The sequence below is a fragment of the Bradysia coprophila genome, unplaced genomic scaffold (genome assembly GCF_014529535.1).
Source record: "Bradysia coprophila strain Holo2 unplaced genomic scaffold, BU_Bcop_v1 contig_400, whole genome shotgun sequence".
NCBI classification, from domain to species: Eukaryota; Metazoa; Arthropoda; class Insecta; order Diptera; family Sciaridae; genus Bradysia; species Bradysia coprophila.
Genome location: NW_023503656.1, coordinates 120,443 through 145,402, shown reverse-complemented (window position 1 = coordinate 145,402; position 24,960 = coordinate 120,443). Strand labels below are relative to the sequence as shown.

Here is a 24,960-nt window from a genome sequence, read left to right as displayed (position 1 = left end):
TCTCAGAGACGCCGTCGACAGCCGTCGATACTTTTTCTGCAATTTTCTCACGAATTGTGTCCTCAATCAGCTTACATTGTTCGTCTCTAGCAGAATTCGTTTCAATGGTAATTTGACGCTCGAAATCATCCATCCGCTTTTCGATTCGACGTACGCTAGTATCGGTTCCTTTCTTGTATGTCTCAATTTGCTCCATGACCTTTTTCTCAAGCGAATCGACTTTTGCATCTACCATTTTCGTCAAACTGTTTTCGAATGCTGACACTCTGTTGGTCAACGCTGATACGGCGATTAATATATCCTTGTTGGAGACTGCACCATCCTCTAGATCACCCTCAACAGAATGAGAATGAGAACGTTTCTTTGATTTTGGTGGACCCATCACTCGACTGTTTGGCGTGTGTATGCAAAATCGGAATGCCCGTGGATAATGTGAACAGAGCGTCGCAAATTGATGAAATATCAACAATATTTATCACTGCGTGTGTGTTGAAATAGACGGCCGAAAATTATCCAATTGCAAACTCCAACTGACAGTGACTTGCAGCGCAAGAATCTTCAGCTCTTTATTGTTGACGTTTTTGCATTGACAAACCGGAATAGAAGAAGAATGATATCACTGGAACACGTGAAACGGACTCGTCGATGCAGCTACGTTTTTCGGTTTAATTTGATAATATTGTAGTCAACGCTCAAAACTCCAATTCTCCAAGATGACCAAACCACAAGGCGTATGGCACAAATACCAGAAATCGTTAATGACTTAGTTTTCGAAGAATAGTTCCCAAACAAGCAACAGCACACCAAAAAAACACTACTCACGCGTCATTCTTCTTCTTCGTTCTATCCTTGGGCTTCCTGATCGTTTTGTTTCACCTCAACGTTGGTCCCTTAACCCCAATTCTTTCGGCTTCCAGCTCACGATTCATTCAGCGTTAAGATTGATCTATCTAATCCTATCTTATCTACTGCTACGTCCTCGTTAAATTTCATTCCCTCCACTCTTTTTCAAACTGGCTTGGGACAGTCTTTGGCGGTGTTAGATAATTGAATACCCAATGGAAAGTTGGCAAAAAATTTTGGGTTTCTAAAATAATGTCGTAAATTGCTGGTTTTATTTGAGAGGTACTTCGTACGGGTTTTCGTAATTGCGCTATGCGCAATTTTAAAAATGAACACTTTCAGTAAATTTGACCATGCCCAACTTGACTTGCATTTTGGTAACATACGCATTAGAGGGTTGTAGACGTATTAGGGTTCCGGGAGTATTTCGGCTACGGACGTATTATGGTTACGGACGAAATAGGATTACGGGTCGTACGGGGCTAAGTCGCAGCAAACGCTCTGACTGTTCTGATGCCTTGTTTCATTTCGATTCGTCATCATTCGTCATGGTTATAGCAAAATGATTCGAATTCCACATGTTACACAATACAGGGCAGTTCTATAAGCCCCAGTACATCGCGCGGTGGTAAAAAAATCTCCCGGTGTTATTAAAGTCCTTCAGTCAATATACGAATCCAACCACACTCTCACGTCAATTTTGATGTTAAAAATAATTCCGTTTTGTATAATAACAAGGTTTATATATTCATCGTAGTGTTTTCTATGGATGTGGATACACTTTTTACGTGAACGTAAGCTGAAGGTATTCAATCGTTGATTAGTCGGTTTGCATAGTGACTTATGTTTCAAAATCAGGTATGGACCGCCACATAAACAGTGAGGAAGTTTAAAAAATTGCTTCGTCATTCACTCGGACAGTTTTAATGAATTCCCTCATTTAATGAAGTCATCGGTTTTTGGTTCTGTTGATATTCTGCGTTTTGAAGGTATCAAGGAATCTCACACCCATACATTGTTTTGAAATCTTCGTAACGTTGGAAACAGACGAGCCGACTTTTTATCAGCTCGTATGGGGCAAAATTTTGGTAAACAAAAGAAATACGTAAAACCGTATGGGGCGACAGGAAGTCGTATAGGGCATCTGCCCCATACGCCGTACAGAACTCGGCGCGTGGTTGGAAATGGACGAGAAATTCCTACCAACCGTTGCTTCACACCCAATCAAATCAATCAAATATCTTTTGAGTCGAATACTTTAATATTGCGCATAATGTGGGAGAGTCTATATCACATGCTAAAAGTCATTTGAATTTACGTTTGATTGTTCCGTTTAATGTTAAATTAAATAAAATCGACGTTATAGCTTGATGATGTTGTTTATGATTATGACCTACCTACAAGCATTCAAAATGTACGTGTATCTGTATGCAGTTGTTAAATGGCATATATATGTAATTATGAAATAGAATCATATTTTGAGGACACAGCAAACATGACCCAACCGAGCCTCGCCATCTGACAGAATTTACTTTAAAGAGGAAAATCAATTTTGGTTGAAAACAAACAAATAACATCCCAAACTTGGCTTTTATTTCATCATTCAGTCTATTAGGAATTTCGTCCGATATACAAGCATAATTGATGGTACATACATCCTCCGGTAATTAAAAAAGCAAATCGACACAAACTTTAATTCAAAACACATACAAAAAATCCACTGAAGCTTCACCGCATTGTGTACCTTCCACATACGTATCGAAAAATATATTTTGGAACATTAAATTGGCTACATGGTGGAAAATTGGAAAATTTTATATTGGCACTAAGGTGAACGACCGACGACGATAGGGGAAAAAACTCAATTACACACCATAAATTGACTGTTAATACGGCAGGATTAAATGTGTTACTTTTTCGGTTGAGCAGAATTTTTTTTTTCGATTTTTTTTACTATTGAATCCATTGTGTAAGGGGTACAGCATTAAGTCACGAGGCTTGCATTCCCATTGTCGTACCTAATAATGTCCATTCTTGACTGACCGTAAATTAATTGTATCCCGGCAAAAACTCTTTCAGAGCAAAGTTGGACGCAGTCTACAGTCTATATGTGTGATAACTTCTAAAACAAGTGATATCGCTAGAGGTGACGCTGTCAGCGTCGTTACGCAAAATTGAATTTCACAGCCAATTAATTGAAATTAGCTGATCTAGTTTTCCAAACCATTCGCCAATTTTTTTTTTTTTTCAGAAAAAATTTTAACCAACAGAATTTTGACTGAAAAATTTTCAACAAAAAATTCTGCGTCGCATGTGGCAGATTAAATGTTCTCGTAGGTTTGTCCGTGAGCATCTGCCACTTTGCGACGCAGAATTTTTTGTTGAAAATTTTTCAGTCAAAATTCTGTTGGTTAAAATTTTTTCTGAAAAAAAAAAAATTGGCGAATGGTTTGGAAAACTAGATCAGCTAATTTCAATTAATTGGCTGTGAAATTCAATTTTGCGTAACGACGCTGAGAGCGTCACCTCTAGCGATATCACTTGTTTTAGAAGTTATCACACATATAGACTGTAGACTGCGTCCAACTTTGCTCTGAAAGAGTTTTTGCCGGGATATCAGTCGTTTTAGAAGTTAAGTCGGAAGTTGACGAAAATTAGAGGTGTGTGCCGGTTTTAAAATAGTCGGCGGCGGTGCGCCGACTGGTAAGGGATCGGCGGCGGCTAAATTATTTCAGAACGGCACATTGACTTAGTGTCAAACTTCGAAAGAACTCAGCTGATAACATTGTGATGCTGAGTTGCATAAAGTTGTTTTAGTAACACGCTAATACGTACCAATGATGAAATGGTCCATAATTGTGAACAAAAATAGTGTTGATAATCAAGGCTCCACATTTTGTCTCTTTTTATACACTTTAGGATATGCAAAAATTTCAAAAGTCTTTTTGTTACGCTAATTTTGCACATCTTTGATTTGAAATGTTTCAAGTATGTGCATGTTGTCAAAATTCGCAATAGTAAAGTCTACCTCTACACAGTAATCTTTGCATAAAATGCGTAATGTGCAGTGCCGCATCTAGTATACTCATACTCAGTGCTCCGGACCATTCTAACCTAGCGCACTTACGATCTATATCCATAGGATACCAATATTAGTTGTAAGACGCCGCTCAATGAAACCATATTTTACTTTGAAGTAAAAAAGTTGGTGCAATATTACGTCTTCTTGTGAAGATGTGACACTGTTAATTTTTTAAGTTATGGACTATGTATGCAAATGATTTTATTCTGCCGCTATTTTGAGCATAAAAATGTTTATACTAATTATGCAAAAATAAAAGATATCAATAAATATCGTTTCATCTATAAATTTATTCATTACTTCATATGAAACCTTGAAATATGTTTATGAACATTGTAAGAGTAACATTTGAAGTCGTATTCCAAATTTTTATTAAAATCGTTGTAAATGTTGCACACATTACAAATGCAAATAATATGAAAACCTATATTCTATATAACTTAACGTGTAGAAACGCTTTCATAGAAGAGAACATATACATTTTTAGCCAAACGTGGCCAACGTTTTGTCGTTAAGTTTGTATCATTGAGAAGGTGTCATTGATTCCGAATTGTAATGTAAGCTGTGTAGTGACCGCTATGTTGACTATTCCCTGAAAATTTGACGAAATTCGAAAATTTGACGAAATTTTAAAATTTAACGAAAATCGAAAATTTGAAGAAAATCGAAAATTTGACGAAAATTGAAAATTTGACGAAAATCGAAAATTTGACGAAAATCGAAAATTTGATGAAAATCGAAAATTTGACGTAAATCGAAAATTTGACAAAAATTGAAAATTTGACAAAAATTGAAAATTTGACGAAATTTGAAAATTTGACGAAATTTGAAAATTTAACGAAAATCGAAAATTTGAAGAAAATCGAAAATTTGACGAAAATCGAAAATTTGACGAAAATCGAAAATTTGACGAAAATCGAAAATTTGACGAAATTTGACGAAATTTGAAAATTTGACGAAATTTGACGAAATTCGAAAATTTGACGAAATTTGACGAAATTCGAAAATTTGACGAAATTCGAAAATTTGACGAAATTCGAAAATTTGACGAAATTCGAAAATTTGACGAAATTCGAAAATTTGACGAAATTCGAAAATTTTACGAAATTTGACGAAATTCGAAAATTTGACGAAATTCGAAAATTTGACGAAATTCGAAAATTTGACGAAATTCGAAAATTTGACGAAAATCGAAAATTTGACGAAAATCGAAAATTTGACGAAATTTGAAAATTTGACGAAATTTGAAAATTTGACGAAATTTAACGAAAATCGAAAATTTGACGAAATTCGAAAATTTGACGAAGAAAGTAATTCTCTATCTGCCACCATTCAAGAAATATCTCCAAAACCCCAATTGACCCACCCATTTCCAACTTTCGACATTTTTCGCAAATGCCCTTCTTTTCTACTCGTAAAACTCTGAGACTTTGCCGAAGAAAGTAACTCTCTATCTGCCACCATTCAAGAAATACCTCTAAAAACATAATTGACCCACCCATTTCCAACTTTCGACATTTTTCACATATGCCAATGTGTTCTACTCGTAAAACTCTGAGACTTTGCCGAAGAAAGTAAATCTCTATCTCTCATAAGCCAAAAAATATTAGTCCTTTCATCCTACGCTCGAGTAGCTCAAAATTTGGTCACTCTGACCACTCTAGCTCAACCAAATCTGCACCAATTTTTCTAATTATTTTTTTGTTCGATTCGTGTGGCGAATACCTTTCATTTGATGGGTCACACGCCCCTGCAGGTTTCAATACAGCTGAGCTACAGTTGAAAACGCGTTCCCGACCCTCGAAAACCACACTCAGAAACCACTTCGAGGCCAATAAAACAAAATTCTGGTTTTTCCTGGGGTAGTGGCGTATCACATTTTCATTTTTATGCCCACCCTGAGGTTCCTGCAAAATTTCATGGAGATTGGCTGACTAGTTTCCGAGATCGACCGTCGATAGATAGACAGATAGACAGATAGGCAGATAGACAGATAGACAGATAGACAGATAGACAGATAGACAGATAGACAGATAGAAACATACAGTTGAAAGATTTTGATTGTTTGGAAAACGTTAATTTGGTGCATTTTCTATCAAAATGACCAACTTCAAAACGATGTATCTCCGGCAATTTTAAAGTTACATAGTCGAGTGATAGCTCGTTTTGCTCGTATTTGAAGCGCGAATAAGATAGAATAGGATTTGTGGTGATACAGGCCAAAGGAAAGAAACTTAAATTCTCGCCTATATATAGTTGCCGCGTCTCAAAAAAATTTCTTCGTACTTTTTTTGGAAGTTAGACTGCGTCAAGTCCTCCGCTATCGCTCCGGACATGATTTATCGATGGTAGTGCAGAATCGAAAACATAGTCATACATCCAAAACATTCTGTCCGTATGCATTATGTACGGATGATTGAACCATGATGTTACGTACTACATTACACTTGATCCGGAGAATTGGTGATTTTTCAGTCGTTTATTCACGTTTTTCTGCAACAGCTCCATACCGGTCTTTAATTATGTATTGTATTTCCAGATGGAATATTCACAGCAATGTATTGAGCGAGGATATCGAGAAATATCATTGATATTAGATTAGGGATTCCAGATGGAAAAATTTTAAAGGTTACGGAGCATTTTTGGTAACACTAATTATTCTTACTTTTATTAGCCCCGTACGAAGTACTGGGGGCTTATAAGATTAATATGCCGTTTGTAACATGTTGAATTGGAAACAGACATTAGGGCAAAGCATTTGTCTATGTTCATAGATAACGATCCGCAATAAAACAAGGCATCAGAACAGTCGGAGCGTTTGCTGCGACTTAGCCCCGTACGACCCGTAATCCTATTTCGTCCGTAACCATAATACGTCCGTAGCCGTAATACGCCCGGAACCCTAATACGTCTACAACCCTCTTATGCGTCTGTTACCAAAATGCAAGTCAAGTTGGGCATGGTCAAATTTACTGAAAGTGTTCATTTTTAAAATTGCGCATAGCGCAATTACGAAAGCCCGTACGAAGTACCTCTCAAATAAAACCAACAATTTACGATATTATTTTAGAAACCCAAAATTGTTTGCCAACTTTCTATTGGGTATTCAATTATCTCTCAAATGAATCAAAAACTAGCAAAATCGGATGAGATTTACTCGATTTATGTGCAAAAAACACTTAGGGCCGAGTGGCGGCCTTAGTCCAAGGGCCCAAATTTGAAACTTTTTTGCCACGTTATTTTCGGTATTCAATTACCTTCCACAAAAAACTAAATCTAGCAAAATCGGATCAGATTTACTCGATTTATGTGCAAAAAACACTTAGAGCCGAGTAGCGGCCTTAGTCCAAGGGCCCAAATTTGAAACTTTTTTCGACACGTTCTTTTCGGTATTCAATTATCTCTCAAATGAAACAAAATCTAGCAAAATCGGATGAGATTTACTCGATTTATGTGCAAAAAACACTTAGGGCCGAGTAGCGGCCTTAGTCCAAGGGCCCAAATTTGAAACTTTTCGACACGTTCTTTTCGGTATTCAGTTACCTTCCATAAAAAACTAAATCTAGCAAAACCGGATGAGATTTACTCGATTTATGTGCAAAAAACACTTAGGGCCGAGTAGCGGCCTTAGTCCAAGGGCCCAAATTTGAAACTTTTTTCGCCATCATTCTTTTCGGTATTCAGTTACCTTCCATAAAAAACTAAATCTAGCAAAATCGGATGAGATTTACTCGATTTATGTGCAAAAAACACTTAGGGCCGAGTAGCGGCCTTAGTCCAAGGGCCCAAATTTGAAACTTTTTTCGACACGTTCTTTTCGGTATTCAGTTACCTTCCATAAAAAACTAAATCTAGCAAAATCGGATGAGATTTACTCGATTTATGTTCAAAAAACACTTAGGGCCGAGTAACGACCTTTGAGCCCTCCCAACAAGCTCGCGTTGCATCTTACCCAAAAACAATGTTCAGCAACTTTGTTCTACTCGTCAATACCTTTCATTTGATATATCACAAGCAGCTATTGCGTGCGTATTTCGGTAGATATCGTCGAAAGACTGAAAAACACCTATAGGGCCCTAGCTCTGGAGGGGCCGACCCTACCATGCCCATTTTCGAACTTGACCTTACTTTTGTCGATACCAATCGGGGAAAAAAAGAATTTTGAAAAAAGGTTGTGATTTACTCTAGCTAGAGGGGTCACGGACGGACGGACGGACGGACGGACGGACGGACATTTTTTTTATTGCGGATTCGTCATCTATGAACACAACCAAATGCTTTGCCCTTACTGTCTGCTTCCAATTCGACGTGTTATAAACGGCATATTAATCTTATAAGCCCCCAGTACTTCGTACGGGGCTAAAAATGTCCGTCTGTCCGTCTGTCCGTGACCCCTCTAGCTTGAGTAAATCACAACCTTTTTTCAAAATTCTTTTTTTCCCCGATTGGTATCGACAAAAGTAAGGTCAAGTTCGAAAATGGGCTCTATAGGTGTTTTTTAGTCTTTCGACGATATCTACCGAAATACGCACGCAATAGCTGCTTGTGATATATCAAATGAAAGGTATTGATGAGTAGAACAAAGTTGCTGAACATTGTTTTTGGGTAAGATGCAACGCGGGCTTGTTGGGAGTGCTCAAAGAACGTTACTCGGCCCTAAGTGTTTTTTGCACATAAATCGAGTAAATCTCATCCGATTTTGCTAGATTTAGTTTTTTATGGAAGGTAATTGAATACCGAAAAGAACGTGGCGATAAAAATTTTCAAATTTGCTCCCTTGGACTAAGGCCGCTACTCTGCCCTAAGTGTTTTTTGCACATAAATCGAGTAAATCTCATCCGATTTTACTAGTTTTTGTTTCATTTGATAGATAATTGAATGCCGAATAGAATTATGGCAAAACAAGGCATCAGAACAAGCGGAGCGTTTGCTGCGACTTAGCCCCGTACAACCCGTAATTCTATTTCGTTCGCAACCATTATACGTCCGTAGCCCTAATAAGCCCGGAACCCTAATACGTCTACAACCCTCTAATGCGTCTGTTACCAAAATGCAAGTCAAGTTGCGCATTGTCAAATTTACTGAAACTGTTCATTTTTTAAATTGCGCATAGCGCAATTACGAAAGCCCGTACGAAGTACCTTTCAAATAAAACCAACAATTTACGACATTATTTTAGAAACCCAAAATTTTTTGCCAACTTTCCATTGGGTATTCAATTACCTCTCAAATGAAACAAAAACTATCAAAATCGGTTGAGATTTACTCGATTTATGTGCAAAAAGCACTTAGGGCCGAGTAGCGGCCTTAGTGCAAGGGCCCAAATTTGAAACTTTTTTGCCATCATTCTATTCGTCATTCAATTATCTATCAAATGAAACAAAAACTAGCAAAATCGGATGAGATTTACTCGATTTATGTGCAAAAAACACTTAGGGCCGAGTAGCGGCCTTAGTCCAAGGGCCCAAATTTGAAACTTTTTTTGCCACGTTCTTTTCGGTATTCAATTAGACTCCATAAAAAACTAAATCTAGCAAAATCGGATGAGATTTACTCGATTTATGTGCAAAAAACACGTAGGGCCGAGTAGCGGCCTTAGTCCAAGGGCCCAAATTTGAAACTTTTTTCGCCATCATTCTATTCGGCATTCAATTATCTCTCAAATGAAACAAAAACTAGCAAAATCGGATGAGATTTACTCGATTTATGTGCAAAAAACACTTAGGGCCGAGTAGCGGCCTTAGTCCAAGGGCCCTAATTTGAAACTTTTTTCGTCACGTTCTTTTCGGTATTCAATTACCTTCCATAAAAAACTAAAACTAGCAAAATCGGATGAGATTTACTCGATTTATGTGCAAAAAACACCTAGGGCCGAGTAACGACCTTTGAGCCCTCCCAACAAGCCCACGTTGCATCTTACCCAAAAACAATGTTCAGCAACTTTGTTCTACTCGTCAATACCTTTCATTTGATATATCACAAGCAGCTATTGCGTGCGCATTTCGGTAGATATCGTCGAAAGACTGAAAAACACCTATAGGGCCCTAGCTCTGGAAGGGCCGACCCTACCATGCCCATTTTCGAACTTGACCTTACTTTTGTCGATACCAATCGGGGAAAAAAAGAATTTTAAAAAAAGGTTGTGATTTACTCTAGCTAGAGGGGTCACGGACGGACGGACGGACGGACGGACATTTTTTTTATTGCGGATTTGTCATCTATGAACATAACCAAATGCTTTGCCCTTACTGGCTGCTTCCAATTCGACATGTTACAAACGGCATATTAATCTTATAAGCCCCCAGTACTTCGTACGGGGCTAAAAAGTTTCAAATTTGGTCCCTTGGACTAAGGCCGCTACTCGGCCCTAAGTGTTTTTTGCACATAAATCGAGTAAATCTCATCCGATTTTGCTAGATTTAGTTTTTTATGGAAGGTAATTGAATACCGAAAAGGACGTGGCGAAAAAAGTTTCAAATTTGCTCCCTTGGACTAAGGCCGCTACTCTGCCCTAAGTGTTTTTTGCACATAAATCGAGTAAATCTCATCCGATTTTACTAGTTTTTGTTTCATTTGATAGATAATTGAATGCCGAATGCTTGGACTGAGGCCGCTACTCGGCCCTAAGTGCTTTTTGCACATAAATCGAGTAAATCTCATCCGATTTTGCTAGTTTTTGTTTCATTTGAGACCGAATGGAATAAAGGCAAAAAATGTTGCGCAATTTTAAAAATGAACACTTTCAGTAAATTTGACCATGCCCAACTTGACTTGCATTTTGGTAACAGACGCATTAGAGGGTTGTAGACGTATTAGGGTTCCGGGCGTATTACGGCTACGGACGTATTATGGTTACGGACGAAATAGGATTACGGGTCGTACGGGGCTAAGTCGTAGCAAACGCTCCGACTGTTCTGATGCATTGTTTTTTTTTAATTAAATGTAAATTTTGGAAATGTATACCGTGCGACCGTGCATCACATTTTGTTAAAACTACTTCCTTCCAAGCAAAAAACTTTCTTTTCAATGGGAACTTCTGGAAGCCCTACACCAAATTTCACAAACCATAAACAGATTCGAGACTATCAGGTATTACACATATATACTATACATGTATGTATATAGCGAGTGCTTTGAATGGGGTTGAACAGTCATGTCTGCACGGTAAATTGTATGAATTGACGATAATACATTCAAATTTTAGGATATGCATTTAATTCAGCACAGAGTAATCTATAGACTCCTACGCCGACAACAACTCAGTTGAGGTAAAAGGTATAATATCATTCTGATGAGGACGGACAAAAGAAATAATCGAGAAAAATACCATAAATTTAGTTGAGGAAAATTAGCTAGCACGTCCGTCTATTTTCAATCGCTTTCAATAGTATTTTGTCGTTGTATGCATACAGGAGTGGCGTTGACACTGAATTGAAATGCGAAAATATGCTTGAACTGAAATAATTCAATTCAGACTTGCTATATTTGCTTAATAGTCGTATAGTTGTTGAAAATTACCTTAATGAGCTGTATCATTTCAATGTATTTTGAGAGATACGAAATGTGTACACGTAAGAACAGGTCATTTCTTTAAAAAAGAGCTTTCACTACATTGGCTGAATAGGCGTGGAGGGCTTTAAAGCTTTAAAGTTGGAACACACATAACTCACTTTGTAGAATATAATTTTTAAGTATAGTTTCCACTCCGTTTACATGACAGTTGTAAAATAAAACAAAGGAACTGTCACATAAACGGAGTAAAAAATTGAAATAAATTCAATTTCCACTCCGTTTGCGTGACAGTTCCTTTGTTCTATTTTACAACTGTATGTTAATGTAAGCGGTCGCTAAATGGAGGGCTCTTTTTAAGTGGAAACTATACTTTAAAAAAGAAAGAAAGAAGAACGACACTGTTGGACTATCAAAAGCATCTGTCAATTTTCAAGTAGTACCAACTAACGGACTGGGAGGTCCGGTAATTAAATCTATAGATGAATTGACGTTGTGTCAGCAGCGACGACGTCTCAATTAGGATCGGTCATACTTTTTAAAGGGTGTATTATTCCCTTGACTGAAAGTCAGGGTCTTACACCAGAAAATACCGAAAAATGTGGGTAACAAAAAGGTTCACTGTGATTGAAAATGTATGAAATGCTATGAAAAACGTTAAATGTGGGTAACAAAAAATCGTTGAGGGCACGATAACTTGAGTAATTTTTAACCAATTTGGATGATTCTTTTTAAAATACGTGGAATTAAAATCCCGAGGCTAAGTTCGAAGATGGGTTATGTAGGACTAAGGTTCTGGAAGCTATCCGAGAAAAACGGGATTTTATACTGTTGATCATAGCCAAAAAAAAGTTCGGTTGCCCTGATTCGGGTGCGAATAGCATCTGCTGTGTTGCGTGGCTAATCTCTATTTCAAATAATTGGATTCGTGGTTATATTTTCAATACAAAAGTCGCCTTCTTGACGGAACTAATATTACTAAACTTATATAGTTCATGCAAATCCATCCAATCACTGGAAATTCGAAAGTAGTTCTTAAATGGAAATTCTTGTGATTTGATCACAGAATTTCATCGCTTTATCACGATTTGTATCTTACTACGATCAAAATAGTCGTGTAGTAGCCTACATGTGTGGAATGGCATGAAATCTATCTAAAACTGAACCGAGGTGACAAATTGTTTTTCAAAAACTGTGAATCGAAATAATCCTGAGTGAGTTTTAAGTCTAAGTTTATATGTAATTATATCAGTAAATCATTTAAGTTGTCAGAGAAATCTTCAAGTGACAGTAAAATGTTGTAAGTTTGATTCGATAAGTAACTATTCTTTGTTTTTGGATACTTGACTTTACTAATTTTCTTGCGACGAGGTGTTCATACTTATAACTTCATAGGCTTTTTGGGAAATCCGTTAGTGGCCAATGTAAAACCAAAAGAGCAATAAGACTATGAAATTTTTCGTCTGTAAATTAAAAAAAAAAAAAAAAACAAATTGTACGAGGAACATTCAGTTGAGTCGACTTTGGACATTTTAGCCGAGGAGAAACCACTGAAATGAGTTGTAAGAGTTAAAACGAGTTGTAGAACTCTCTAAAACTCCTACCTCCAAACAAAATGTAAAAGTTATGAGAGTTAAAAAGAGATAAAAAGGAGTTTCAGGTCCATTGCTTCCCTCTCGGTTTCAACAAACTGTTCATTTAACGTTCAAGGTTTTTTTATTTCGCGTTTTCGGTAGAATCGATTTGGACAAAACTTAGTTCTTGGTTGATTAATATATTAATACCTTGTATACCTTGTCTCTTCAATAGAGAATGTCAAGTTGTTTGAAAGCTTAACATTAGCCGATACAGTGAACGACATCTCAAATGTCTCACTGTCAAATTTTTCTGAGAATTTTATTGTGTCATTGCAAATTCACAATGACATTCTCTGAAAAAAATGACAGTGAGACATTTGAGATGTCGTTCACTGTACTAAAAAAAGTTTCTTGCATGCAATGCACACACTCATTCAAATAATAGAGTTATAACTATGCCACAGAACTTGTGATTTTATTGCAGAATTTACCATTCTAATGATTTTGCGATATTTCGTCGCCAGTTTCATAATATGTACTTTTTGTCGAAAAACAGGGCTTATTTCATTATTTGGGAATACGTAAAATGCGAAATTGAAATTCCCTATTTGCACTCCCTCCCAGATTTGATCAAAAGTTTCTGAAAATTGTATTTAATTTCATAGAAGTTATGAAATATGATATTAAACAAAAACAGCTTTCATCTGATATTTAGATATTCAATTTATGACAAATATGTCTTACAAATTCTGTATATATGATACAAATATAACATTAGAAAAACGTATTTTCGGTGAAAATGTACTACGTAGGGTTCGAATAGCATCTGTTGTGTTATTCGGCTAATCGCACCCGGGTGCGAATAGCATTAGTTGTGTTGTCTGGCTAATCGCACCCGGGTGCGAATAGCGTCAGCTGTGTTGTCTGGCTAATCGCACCCGGGTGCGAATAGCATCTGCTGTATTGTTTGGCTAATTGCACCCGGGTGCGATTAGTCACTTCGTAAATCATATAAGTTTGTTTTCGGCGTGCATGAAACTAGTAGGAAGAATAATTTCATCATTCGATGCCCATCTTCTAACTTGTAAACATCTCTTCCTATCAAATTTGATAGTTCACTATCAAAGATTAGAAGGCTGGAGCACTATCTTTTCGGCCGTTTTCAACCATAATTTTGTCAAAGTTTCCAGAATGGCTCAATACTATAATTTTTGTAAAATAGAGAAGATTTCGTCTACAACTTAATGATGCACCGCGATAATAAGAGCCATTTTGGCAGTCTGTTGATATTTTGAATAAAAAAAATGTCTAAAATCCATTTCGCACATTCAACAACACCAAATAAGTCAAGTTTCATCACAACTGAGCGGCCGTTTGATGATTTCCTATCAGAGAGATGACAGATATGTTAATATGCACCGCTGGTAGAACGATATCAACTACATTACGAAGTCTGTTTACTTGTAATCTCATAATTGAAACTATCATGCCCGCACGTTAGTATAAGCGGGCGTGACGCAAGTCCACTACCAAAAATGTTTTAACAAAATTTTTTTGAGGACGGCGGAGCATATTTACAGCAACTTTTTTAGTTCTCCCTCTTAACTCCAACGACCCACAAACTTAGATATTTGGAATCTGGGCATCAATACGAGTTCAACGAGCTATCACACGTTACTGCAGCTTCAAAATTGGTCGAGATATTGAACTTCGAAATATTGATTTTTGTATGAAAATAAGCAAAATTTCGAATTTTCAGATAACTGAAATCGCCTACGTTAGTTAGTTAGTTAGTTAGTTAGTTCCAGGATCCAGGAACTCCTAAACGTTTCTATAGATTTTCCTGAAATTTTGGTTATAGGCTACACGGTGGGGTTGAACAAAATTTAAATAGAGTCGCGACACCACCTCTGATTTTTTTTAATATTCTTATTGAGGGACTCGAGTACTATAAGGAACCACATTCAGTTCGAAAAATTTTCCAGCCGTTTCGGAGAACCGGCACTCATGGCCGTGCGGGACCGACGAGTCAATTTGAATACAGATTGTTATCGCAACGGATAGAGGGACTAATTCTAAGCTAATTCGTATTGAAATGGCTCCCCTTGACAACTTGACCACGTAGCTACAGCCAGCTAAAGTCAAAAATTCAACATCTTTGAATGGTGATATGTCCAAGACGAAGAAAGTTTGAAACTCTTTGAATGGCGATATTGGTAGAGCATTCCATGCTCTAATAAACGCCGAGAATAGATTTTACAAAATTTGTTTGAATTGTAAAATATTTGAAAATTTTTATTTTCACCATCTTCGGCGAAACTAGGACTCATCTGAAATACACAGGTCGATCCTGTCTGCAACAAAACAATAATGCCTGATCAGCCTGCAGTCTAAGCTTTACAACAATACCACACCTGGAGTCGGTTAAAGCTGATTTCGCTAACCATTAGAGGAAATTTACGGTAAAAATATGTGGAAATCAGCTTTAACCGACTCCAGATACACGTAATTAATGTAAGAATTGGTGCAAATGACTTATACCACTTATTTATGAAGAATGCATAACAATTCCACTCATTCTAAAGGAACGGGCACTTGAAGATAGATGATAAATTGAAAATTTCGTCGTAAACAAAATGTCGTAAAAGATACTTGTTGTGAGGCTGGTATGGTGAGTGTGGTATTGTTGTAAAGCTTAGACTGCAGGCTGATCAGGCATTATTGTTTTGTTGCAGACAGGATCAACCTGTGTATTTCAGATGAGTCCTAGTTTCGCCGAAGATGGTGAAAATAAAATTTTTCAAATATTTTACAATTCAGACAAATTTTGTAAAATCCATTCTCGGCGTTTATTAGAGCATGGAATCCTCTACCAATATCGCTATTCAAAGAGTTTCAAACTTTCTTCGGCTTGGACATATCACCATTCAAAGATGTCGAATTTTCGACTTTAGCTGGCTGTAGCTACGTGGTCAAGTTGTCGAGGGGAGCCATTTCAATACGAATTAGCTTAGAATTAGTCCCTCTATCCGTTGCGATAACAATCTGTATTCAAATTGACTCGTCGGTCCCGCACGGCCATGAGTGCCGGTTCTCCGAAACGGCTGGAAAATTTTTCGAACTGAATGTGGTTCCTTATAGTACTCGAGTCCCTCAATAAGAATATTAAAAAAAATCAGAGGTGGTGTCGCGACTCTATTTAAATTTTGTTCAACCCCACCGTGCTAATAATGGCCCTAAAATAAGAATGGAATTTTCAAAAGTTGGAAAAAACCCATATCTTGGGAGCTGGAGCTCCCCAAAGTCTCCATACAAATGCCATATAAAAGCCAATTTGTATATGTGTGTGTGTGTTTTGTATATTTTGGCACATGAAATTGATGGCCATGTGTGTTGTTTTGGGATGTGTTTCTTGTTGGAAACTGTGTGGTATGGTTGGGCAGCTGGAAAAATTTAGTCAATTTCGGTGTATGTTGGGCAGCGGGAAAAATTTGATCACTTTCAGTTTTTAGACTTATCTAGGGAACTGTGGCAGATGGAAGGTTGGTTTCTTCGGCAAAGTCTTAGAGTTTTGGGAGTAGAATAGGGCAGTATGTACAAAAACTGTAAAAATTTGGTCACTATCAGTTTTTAGACTTATCTCGGGAACTGTGGCAGATGGAAGGTTGGTTTCTTCGGCAAAGTCTCAGAGTTTTGGGAGTAGAATAGGGCAGTATGTACAAAAAGTGGAAAAATTTGGTCACTATCAGTTTTCAGACTTATCTCGGGAACTGTGGCAGATGGACGGTTGGTTTCTTCGGCAAAGTATCAGAGTTTTGGGAGTAGAATAGGGCAGTATGTCCAAAAACTGTAAAAATTTGGTCACTATCAGTTTTTAGACTTATCTCGGGAACTGTGGCAGATGGAAGGTTGGTTTCTTCGGCAAAGTCTTAGAGTTTTGGGAGTAGAATAGGGCAGTATGTACAAAAACTGTAAAAATTTGGTCACTATCAGTTTTTAGACTTATCTCGGGAACTGTGGCAGATGGAAGGTTGGTTTCTTCGGCAAAGTCTCAGAGTTTTGGGAGTAGAATAGGGCAGTATGTACAAAAAGTGGAAAAATTTGGTCACTATCAGTTTTCAGACTTATCTCGGGAACTGTGGCAGATGGACGGTTGGTTTCTTCGGCAAAGTCTCAGAGTTTTGGGAGTAGAATAGAGCAGTATGTACAAAAATTGTAAAAATTTGGTCACTATCAGTTTTTAGACTTATCTCGGGAACTGTGGCAGATGGAAGGTTGGTTTCTTCGGCAAAGTCTTAGAGTTTTGGTAGTAGAATAGGGCAGTATGTACAAAAATTGTAAAAATTTGGTCACTATCAGTTTTTAGACTTATCTCGGGAACTGTGGCAGATGGAAGGTTGGTTTCTTCGGCAAAGTCTTAGAGTTTTGGTAGTAGAATAGGGCAGTATGTACAAAAATTGTAAAAATTTGGTCACTATCAGTTCTTAGACTTATCTCGGGAACTGAGGCAGATGGAAGGTTGGTTTCTTCGGCAAAGTCTCAGAGTTTTGGGAGTAGAATAGAGCAGTATGTACAAAAACTGTTAAAATTTGGTCACTATCAGTTTTCAGACTTATCTCGGGAACTGTGGCAGAGTTTTGGGAGTAGAATACGGGCGAAATGACCAAAATTTGAAAATTGTTTCAATTTTAAGGTTGGTGTCTTCGACAAAGTCTCAGTGTTTTAGAAGCAGAAAACGGTGGCAAATATGAAAATTGTCGGGTAGTTGGATTCTCCTGTTTCAAATGTGGTTTTGGTATTATCTTTTGTGTTACGGGACGTATAAAATTTCTTTCGTCGTCTCTAAAAAATAAAATTGGATATGTTATAGCTGGCGCTTTATCCTTAAAACGTACAAAAGTACTGATATCAGTCAAAAAACCCTTAAAGGTAAATGTGACGCAAGTCTTTTGTCTTACTTACAAAATAACTGATATCGCTGAGGGTGACGCATTGTGCGCCATACGCAAAAGTTTTATCAACAAAAAATTGACTCAAAACATAGCTAACGCCGACCCGTACGAAACACCTATTCGTATCAAAAGCCTTTAATGTGAAACTCTTCATTTCTCTTACTTCATTTTCTTCTCTGCTGAAAAACTATTCTTCCTTTTAAATCACTAACATTATCCACTCTTTGCCTTGTTATCATATACAATTAAATTGCCGGAGGCAATATAGACAGCCCCGTACGAAGTCAAATTTCATAAATTCCTATTTAAACAGCTATATACCGCTATATTTACCTATATTTCACTGTAAATAAACATTTCACAGAGAAATATGCTATTATATAGCTCTATATGCCTGTATATAGCTCAATATAGCTGTATATAGGTATATATAGATGTCCATATATGGAATCCCTGAAACCCCTCACACTTAACACATTATTTCCAAGTTAACAGAAACTCTCTAAGCATCATTTTTCCCACTTTATATCACTTTTAATAAAATCCAATATGACCGCCGGCAGCCATTTTGTTAGGAAACCGAAAATAGTACCGACGCTTTACATTCGTTAATACCTTTCAAACAAAAAAAAAAAATGAAATTCGGTCAAAATTTACTCGAGATATTGACAAAATACTCCACGTTCACTGTACGGCCGAGTAGCCAGATAAGAGCTCACTCCAAGAGACCTAGCTCACGCTCCGGAGAACATAATTTCATAAACTTTTTTTTCCCTGATTGGAAAGAACTGCTTGCCGCCCTGTGCCTGTTTCACACCAAGGGGTCTAACTCACAAGTCGGTCATCTGATTTCCATAAACTTTTTATTTGTCGATCGGTATTGTAAATATCTTTCATTCGATGTATCATTTACGAGTATAGCGTTTAAATGTCCGGAGATATCTTCGAAAAACCGTAAAGCACTTATTGGGCCCCAGCTCAGGAGGGGTCGATCCAAAATCACTCATCTTCGAACTTAGCCTGTCTTTTGACATTACCAAACGGGGAAAAAAAGAGTTTACAAAATCGGATGCGTTTTACTCAACACTCACAGAAAAAAGGCAATTGGTCATGGAAATAAACGACTCTTGGCGTATTGACAATATATTAATTTTGGCTGGGACAGTTAAATATACATTTTTTTTTGTTGGTAGACATGTGACATCCGATGAATAATATACATCTATTGGACAATTTCTTTATCTTCGAGTTGGGCTGTATCCCGCGCCGAAGGCAAGGAATGTAGTCCTCCGAGAGATTCAATAAATTTTCCTGTAGGAACGTAATGTATTCTGAGTGTTGATGCAAAAATAAAACTTTTTCAGAGCAAACAGAGACATAAGAACTTTGCGATTTCTATACCTGTAGTTAGAGTCATAAAACAGTTGGACCACAACCAACATTTGGTGTTAAGCTTCTATCACGCAGAAAATGCGGACATTATTTTAAGTTTTTACGACGAAATCTTGAAATTTTGATGGAAATGTTCTTCTATTTCTGATGTGATTGGGTAATAAATTATTTGGATGAATATTGTTAGTGGATACATTTGGAACTGTTATAAACATGAATTGAAAAACAAATCTTTCTCTTGCAGCAATGCATTTATATTTCGAAGTAAATGTGCCAAAACCAAACTTTTCGATTAAAATTCAAAAGAATCTAAGATCGAAATCATCTTAAAATTTGGCTCCTGTTGAAGTTCGATTTTGTAAAAAATTTGATTCAGAAACATCCAAAAATTTTTGCATTGAGGCGGGAATGGAATGTTAAACATAACAAAAAACTTAAATGCTGAATCGACAGCATCAATTAGCGATTCGCACTCATATACCGCTTCACATATAGCAACAAAATAAGCGGATTGGTCTGCATTTCCTACTTCAAAAACAATTGGATGGTCCGGAATATCGCGATCAGCAAAGGTGACTTTCTGCTTTTTCATCTCCGTGGGAATAGCATTTAAGTTTTTAACAATTTTAATGAAGGCTCCAACTGAATCAGGAATCGTTGGAGTCCAAGTTTTTTTGTTGACGCTTGTTTTCGTCGGAATAACATAATGTAAGTTGTGAAAAGCCTTCATAATTTCTCGATCTCTTATATTGAAGTCTGAAACCATTGACATGTTTAAGTACCATCTAAACCGTACTAATTGACGGTTGAGCAATATGCCACTCAGCATCGTAGTATGCAAAATTTGCAAACTTTAGATGCTTCGCTGGCATAAAACGTTACATGCAACTCGTTGCAAAGTACGTTATTAGGCTCATGATGTGTATTATGACATACGGCCTGCGGCCTTATGTCATAATTACACAACTAGAGCCTAATAAAGTAGATACTTTGCACCTAGATTGCATAAATAACTAAGAAAAGAACTGCATAAAATAATCACCGTTTTCAGACTGCAAACGAAGAAAACTTCGTTTGACCACAGAGTTTTTTATTCCCTCAGAAATCACCAGCGAGTTCTTGAATATGAAATCATTCCATTTGGAATTCATGGAATTGCCAATGTCTCGACCAAACCTTGTCCGAAAGTCATCTTTTATCTGCATAATTTAAACGACACTTTTGTAAGAAAGTAAATTCAACTGGAAATGTGGTGGATGTGTAAGATGTTTAACTCATATAGTAGTATACATATCAAGAGTTTGTTTATTAGAATGTGGAAAGCGCATAAGTTTTAATTAGGACATTCGAAATTTCTAACATTGCGATTTGACAACGGATTATTAGAATATTATATGAGTGAGTGTTACATTGAAGCGAATGAAAAAAAGTGTAAGTTTTAAGATTCTTTTTTTCATAAAACATTAGACCATAAAATCTGTCACAAATCCCATCAGTACAAAATCAGAGATTTCGTAGATGATGAAGAGCAAGAATTGAGGACGAAAGAGCTGTACAGGAAAAACAGACCTGGCAAACAACCCATCCTCCCACCGTAATTTTTGTCATCTTTATATATACCACCTCCTTCCTCTTCTATCAGACGGGACCTTCTACCTACTTTTGGTTCTAACTTAATCTGACAAAAATTTCAATTGGCACTAACCAATGGCAATGCATCTTTTTCCTGAAGAGCTGGCCAAGTTTGTAAAGCATCTTCCGCTACATATACTTTGGAGTAGCGATATGAAAAAGTAGCTTGCCAGTGTTCAAAAAGTAAATCAGTTTTACTAAGATCAGTGAAATTTTCTCGATCGTTGACAAAATTAATACTTTGTTGCTCGTCATCTAAATTTTGTAAAAAATTATGAGGCTGCAATATTATTGTGAAAGGTAAACCTGTTAACAAATAAGGAGTATCTTCTTTAGGTGTACGGGCTGTTGACTGAGTTCTTCTGGATTGAGAATATCGCACATAAAGCAAACCAGTAGGGTCCCGACCAAGTTTTTTTTCGTAATAAACTCTCTGTAAAAATATTTCGATTTTCATGTTTAAAAGTTTGTGAAACATTTAGTGACACAAAGGTAACTTTCCATAGAAATTACTTTGCTTTTTTACTAAATAAAATACCTTTTCTTCCCCGGGAAATACATCACAAATTTGATCAGCTACATTGTTCATCATTGGTCTGGAGAGTACTGGTTTCGCTTTAATGATTATACCGACCAGCTGTTCTCTCAACGGATCTGTTAGATGTACATTTTCTTTAAAGAACTTCATAATTTCAGTCGCCTTTTCCCCTCCGTTGCTCAAAATAGCTTTTAGGTCGACGATTGTTGATTGAGTTTTTGAACCGATCTAACAATAATAGAAGAACATCCGTTTAAATCGATAGTACTTTACTCCACAATCAGAATTAAATCTTTCTCAGAGACCACACACTAACTATTAATGAATTAATAATGAACATACCATTTTGCTCTTCCACTCCCGGTGGTGGTTTCTGAAATTGACCATCTCGGTATAACTCAATAGCTTATCTTGGACCAATAGCACGTAGTCCGATTCTTCCGTGGACCTTATGGTTTCGTACGTCACCCCTCGACCTTTCGAAATAACTCTTAAATTGGTACTTTTAGAAATTGTACTACAGAAATTACTGATGAATCCTTCATATAAAGACGAACATCCCCACATATCTAAAAGAGACTTCAACTGTTCATCTTCGTTTTCTGGATCATAAATAATAATGTCTTCGATGTCGGTAATATCTGAAGCAAAACGAGACTCATTTGAGTTAAAAGTGAATGGTTAAGAGCCGTAGCTAGTCTCATCGTGTTCCTAAACCATAATTTATCATCACAAAGTACCCGTCACGTCACGGCACAATATAAAATGCTTGAATCGAACATTAAATAGGAATTAAACTAGTCACATGGAAAGTGGAAAAACATTTTTTGCAACTAAATGACGGAAATCAACTCTTTCTAGCGTAGTAGTCGATAGCATAAGAGTCCACTTTTTTTAACAATGCGACAGATGTGCGAGAAAAGAGTTTGTCGTCCGACAGGTGTGCGAGAAATTTTTTTTCTCGCACTGTTTTTGTGAACATTGATCAATGGAACAAGGCAATAAGAGTAGTCGACAAGTCAGTTTCAATATTCATTCATTTAATGAAATTCCAGTATTGCATTATAATATCTCGAATATTACAAAATTAACAGGCGAAAGTTAAGTAAATGATCCTTAAAAAGGCTTGCCGTGAAACGTACGATAAAAATTGAATGTACAATTGTTGAATTCAGATTTTGTAAAATTTGGAAGGACAGGCGTTTCAGGAGCATCCGAAGAATCTGCACCAGCAGATGCGCCCTCAATTATTGTAATTGATTGTGACATTGTACGGCTGGTATTGCCGGTCGTATCGGAATCGGATGCAGTTCCGATCATCCGAATTTGTTTTGAAGCGAAACTAGCACCATGTGCATCCTCTCGATCAATATTTTCGATGAGCGCAGCAGAAATACCGTCACTTAAACCGGTGATGTTGAGATTAATTTCTTTGGGAGCTGAATCACCCAAATTAGCGACAACGTCATGAGAAGTGGTACTTGTAGATGGAAAAACGGTGTTGCTTGCAGATGGAATAGCGGTGGTGCTTGTAGATGGAAAAACGGTGTTGCTTGCAGATGGAATAGCGGTGGTGCTTGTAGATGGAATAGCGGTGTTGCTTGTAGATGGAATAGCGGTGTTGCTTGTAGATGGAATAGCACTCATCGCATTGCTCGACGAAGAACGTTGAAAAGGTACACCTCCGAAAATTTGTGCAGAAATTTTGCGTTTGCTTGTTGCAGATGACTGCACATATCCGGCTGCAACTTTGTCCGATCGCCAACCAAACTGTCGTTTAATGACATAAAGATCCGCACCAGCATCAGCCAACAATGTAGCTGAACTCCGTCGAAAACAATGTCCTGTGTACAAAGCTGGTGCATCTAAACCGCAAAACGTAGCAATTCGTTTGGGTATCGCCCCAACGGTATTGATGCCAACTGCCTGAGTTGTACACTGCCCATTCCGGTAACACACAAAGAATCGATCATGAGGCGTATGTGACTTTCGTAACAACATGTATTTTCGCACGATGCCCAATAAATTGTATCTCAAACCGCCTTCTGTGATAGCGAAATCTCTTGGATCGTAGTTTTTTGTGTCCCCGATGTAAACATGCAAGTAGTCACCGCGATCAACAACATCTTTCACCGACATTTTTGCCAATTCAGCCCGACGACATCCTCCACCGATACCGATAATTAATGCCGCCTGTGATATAAACACCAATAAGCTGTCGTTCATTAATCGAAAAACATTAAAATTTTACCTTCATCATTAAAAATTTATCGTCATCTGCCTCCATGATGAACTTGTTGAAATCGTCGCCCGTCAAAATGCTCGATTTTTTCGCAACATGGCCGACACCGTTTCGTTTCAGAAATGCAATGAGTCCATGAAATTTGCTGATATCGACGCGTCGTTCCTTGTATATCATGCATTTCAGCTTCGAATACTCGCTCCAAACAGTTGAAGACTTCATAATCTTCGATTTTTCGTTGAAATAACACATCACGTTTTTTGAAATGACTTTCACTCTTTTTTCTTCACACCAACCACAAAACTTTTTGTACACCTTTTCATAATTCAATTTGGATTTTTTCGGCAAAGTTTTTTCAATAGCCTCTGCGGCCGACCGCTCAATATCTGAGCATTCCGATTCATCGCTGAATGCAATATCTGCATCAATTATTATTTGATTATTTTCGCTGTTGCTGTCCGCCATGACTCACACCTCGCGTCGTTTGATTTACACTGAAATAAAACGACGTTGTCGCAGCTACAACGCCGTCAGCATAAAATAAAGGATTGCTGCGATCGGAATAGTGTAAAATGATTATATCACATTATGGTCGAGTTGTGGTTCAAGTGAAAATTATTATAAAACGACAAAATGTTCCAAATAAATTAATCATTTCGCTTAGAAAGAGTTGATTTCCGTCATCTGTTGCAAAAAACGTTGTTCCTAACACGGTAGATATGCCGGTATTTTCTCGCACACGATGTCTTCTCGACCTCGGCTTCGCCTCGGGTCGAGAATCGACATCTAGTGCGAGAAAATACCTTCATATCTACCTTGTTAGGAAAATAACTATTGTAGTAGAGTCGACTTTTAGCACAGATTGTATTCTAAAACTCTGTTTTTTAACTGAAATTACCCAATTTTTGTCGTTTTCCTTCCATTTTAAGTTTACGATTTAAAATTCACTTAAAGTTTACGACAGAATCGAAAGGAGTGACAACAAACTCGGCTAATGTTACTACTCAGTTTTCATTAGAAATTTTTCTTTATTCCACTACCATGGCTACTTTAATAAAATACGTGACCAGTGGCTAGTGAACTGAATCTAGCTGATCAATTTTTATCTGAGAGTAAACAAGAGTTATTAAAATAGTTGTGCAAATAGTCGTTCTTGGGTGTTACTTAAACGTCGTGCAAATAGTATCCGTTAA

The 24,960-nt window shown here is 37.2% G+C and overlaps 1 protein-coding gene and 1 long non-coding RNA gene across 2 annotated transcripts; both read right to left on the bottom strand.

Annotated features, from left to right (window-relative positions):
* Positions 1-1,519: 1,519 nt before the first annotated feature.
* Positions 1,520-19,214, bottom strand: LOC119082224. The gene is made up of 3 exons (XR_005088601.1): positions 19,195-19,214; positions 18,176-18,191; positions 1,520-1,529 (listed from the first exon to the last, which is right to left on the bottom strand). It is a non-coding gene; the product is annotated as an uncharacterized LOC119082224 (long non-coding RNA).
* Positions 19,215-22,641: 3,427 nt separating this feature from the next.
* Positions 22,642-23,989, bottom strand: LOC119082240. The gene is made up of 3 exons (XM_037191703.1): positions 23,777-23,989; positions 23,292-23,718; positions 22,642-22,964 (listed from the first exon to the last, which is right to left on the bottom strand). The coding sequence occupies exons 1-3, from the start codon at positions 23,987-23,989 to the stop codon at positions 22,642-22,644; spliced, it is 963 nt and encodes a 320-aa protein (XP_037047598.1).
* Positions 23,990-24,960: the final 971 nt, after the last annotated feature.

Excerpts from the sequence above, each read along its gene's own strand:
- LOC119082240 (XM_037191703.1), bottom strand. The coding sequence starts at position 23,989 with ATGAAGTCTTCAACTGTTTGGAGCGAGTATTCGAAGCTGAAATGCATG. Across the intron at positions 23,719-23,776 it reads ATAAATTTTTAATGATGAAG|GCGGCATTAATTATCGGTAT; the intron begins GTAAAATTTTAA and ends TTTATATCACAG. Across the intron at positions 22,965-23,291 it reads TGTCATTAAACGACAGTTTG|CTCCCAAAGAAATTAATCTC; the intron begins GTTGGCGATCGG and ends TGGGTGATTCAG.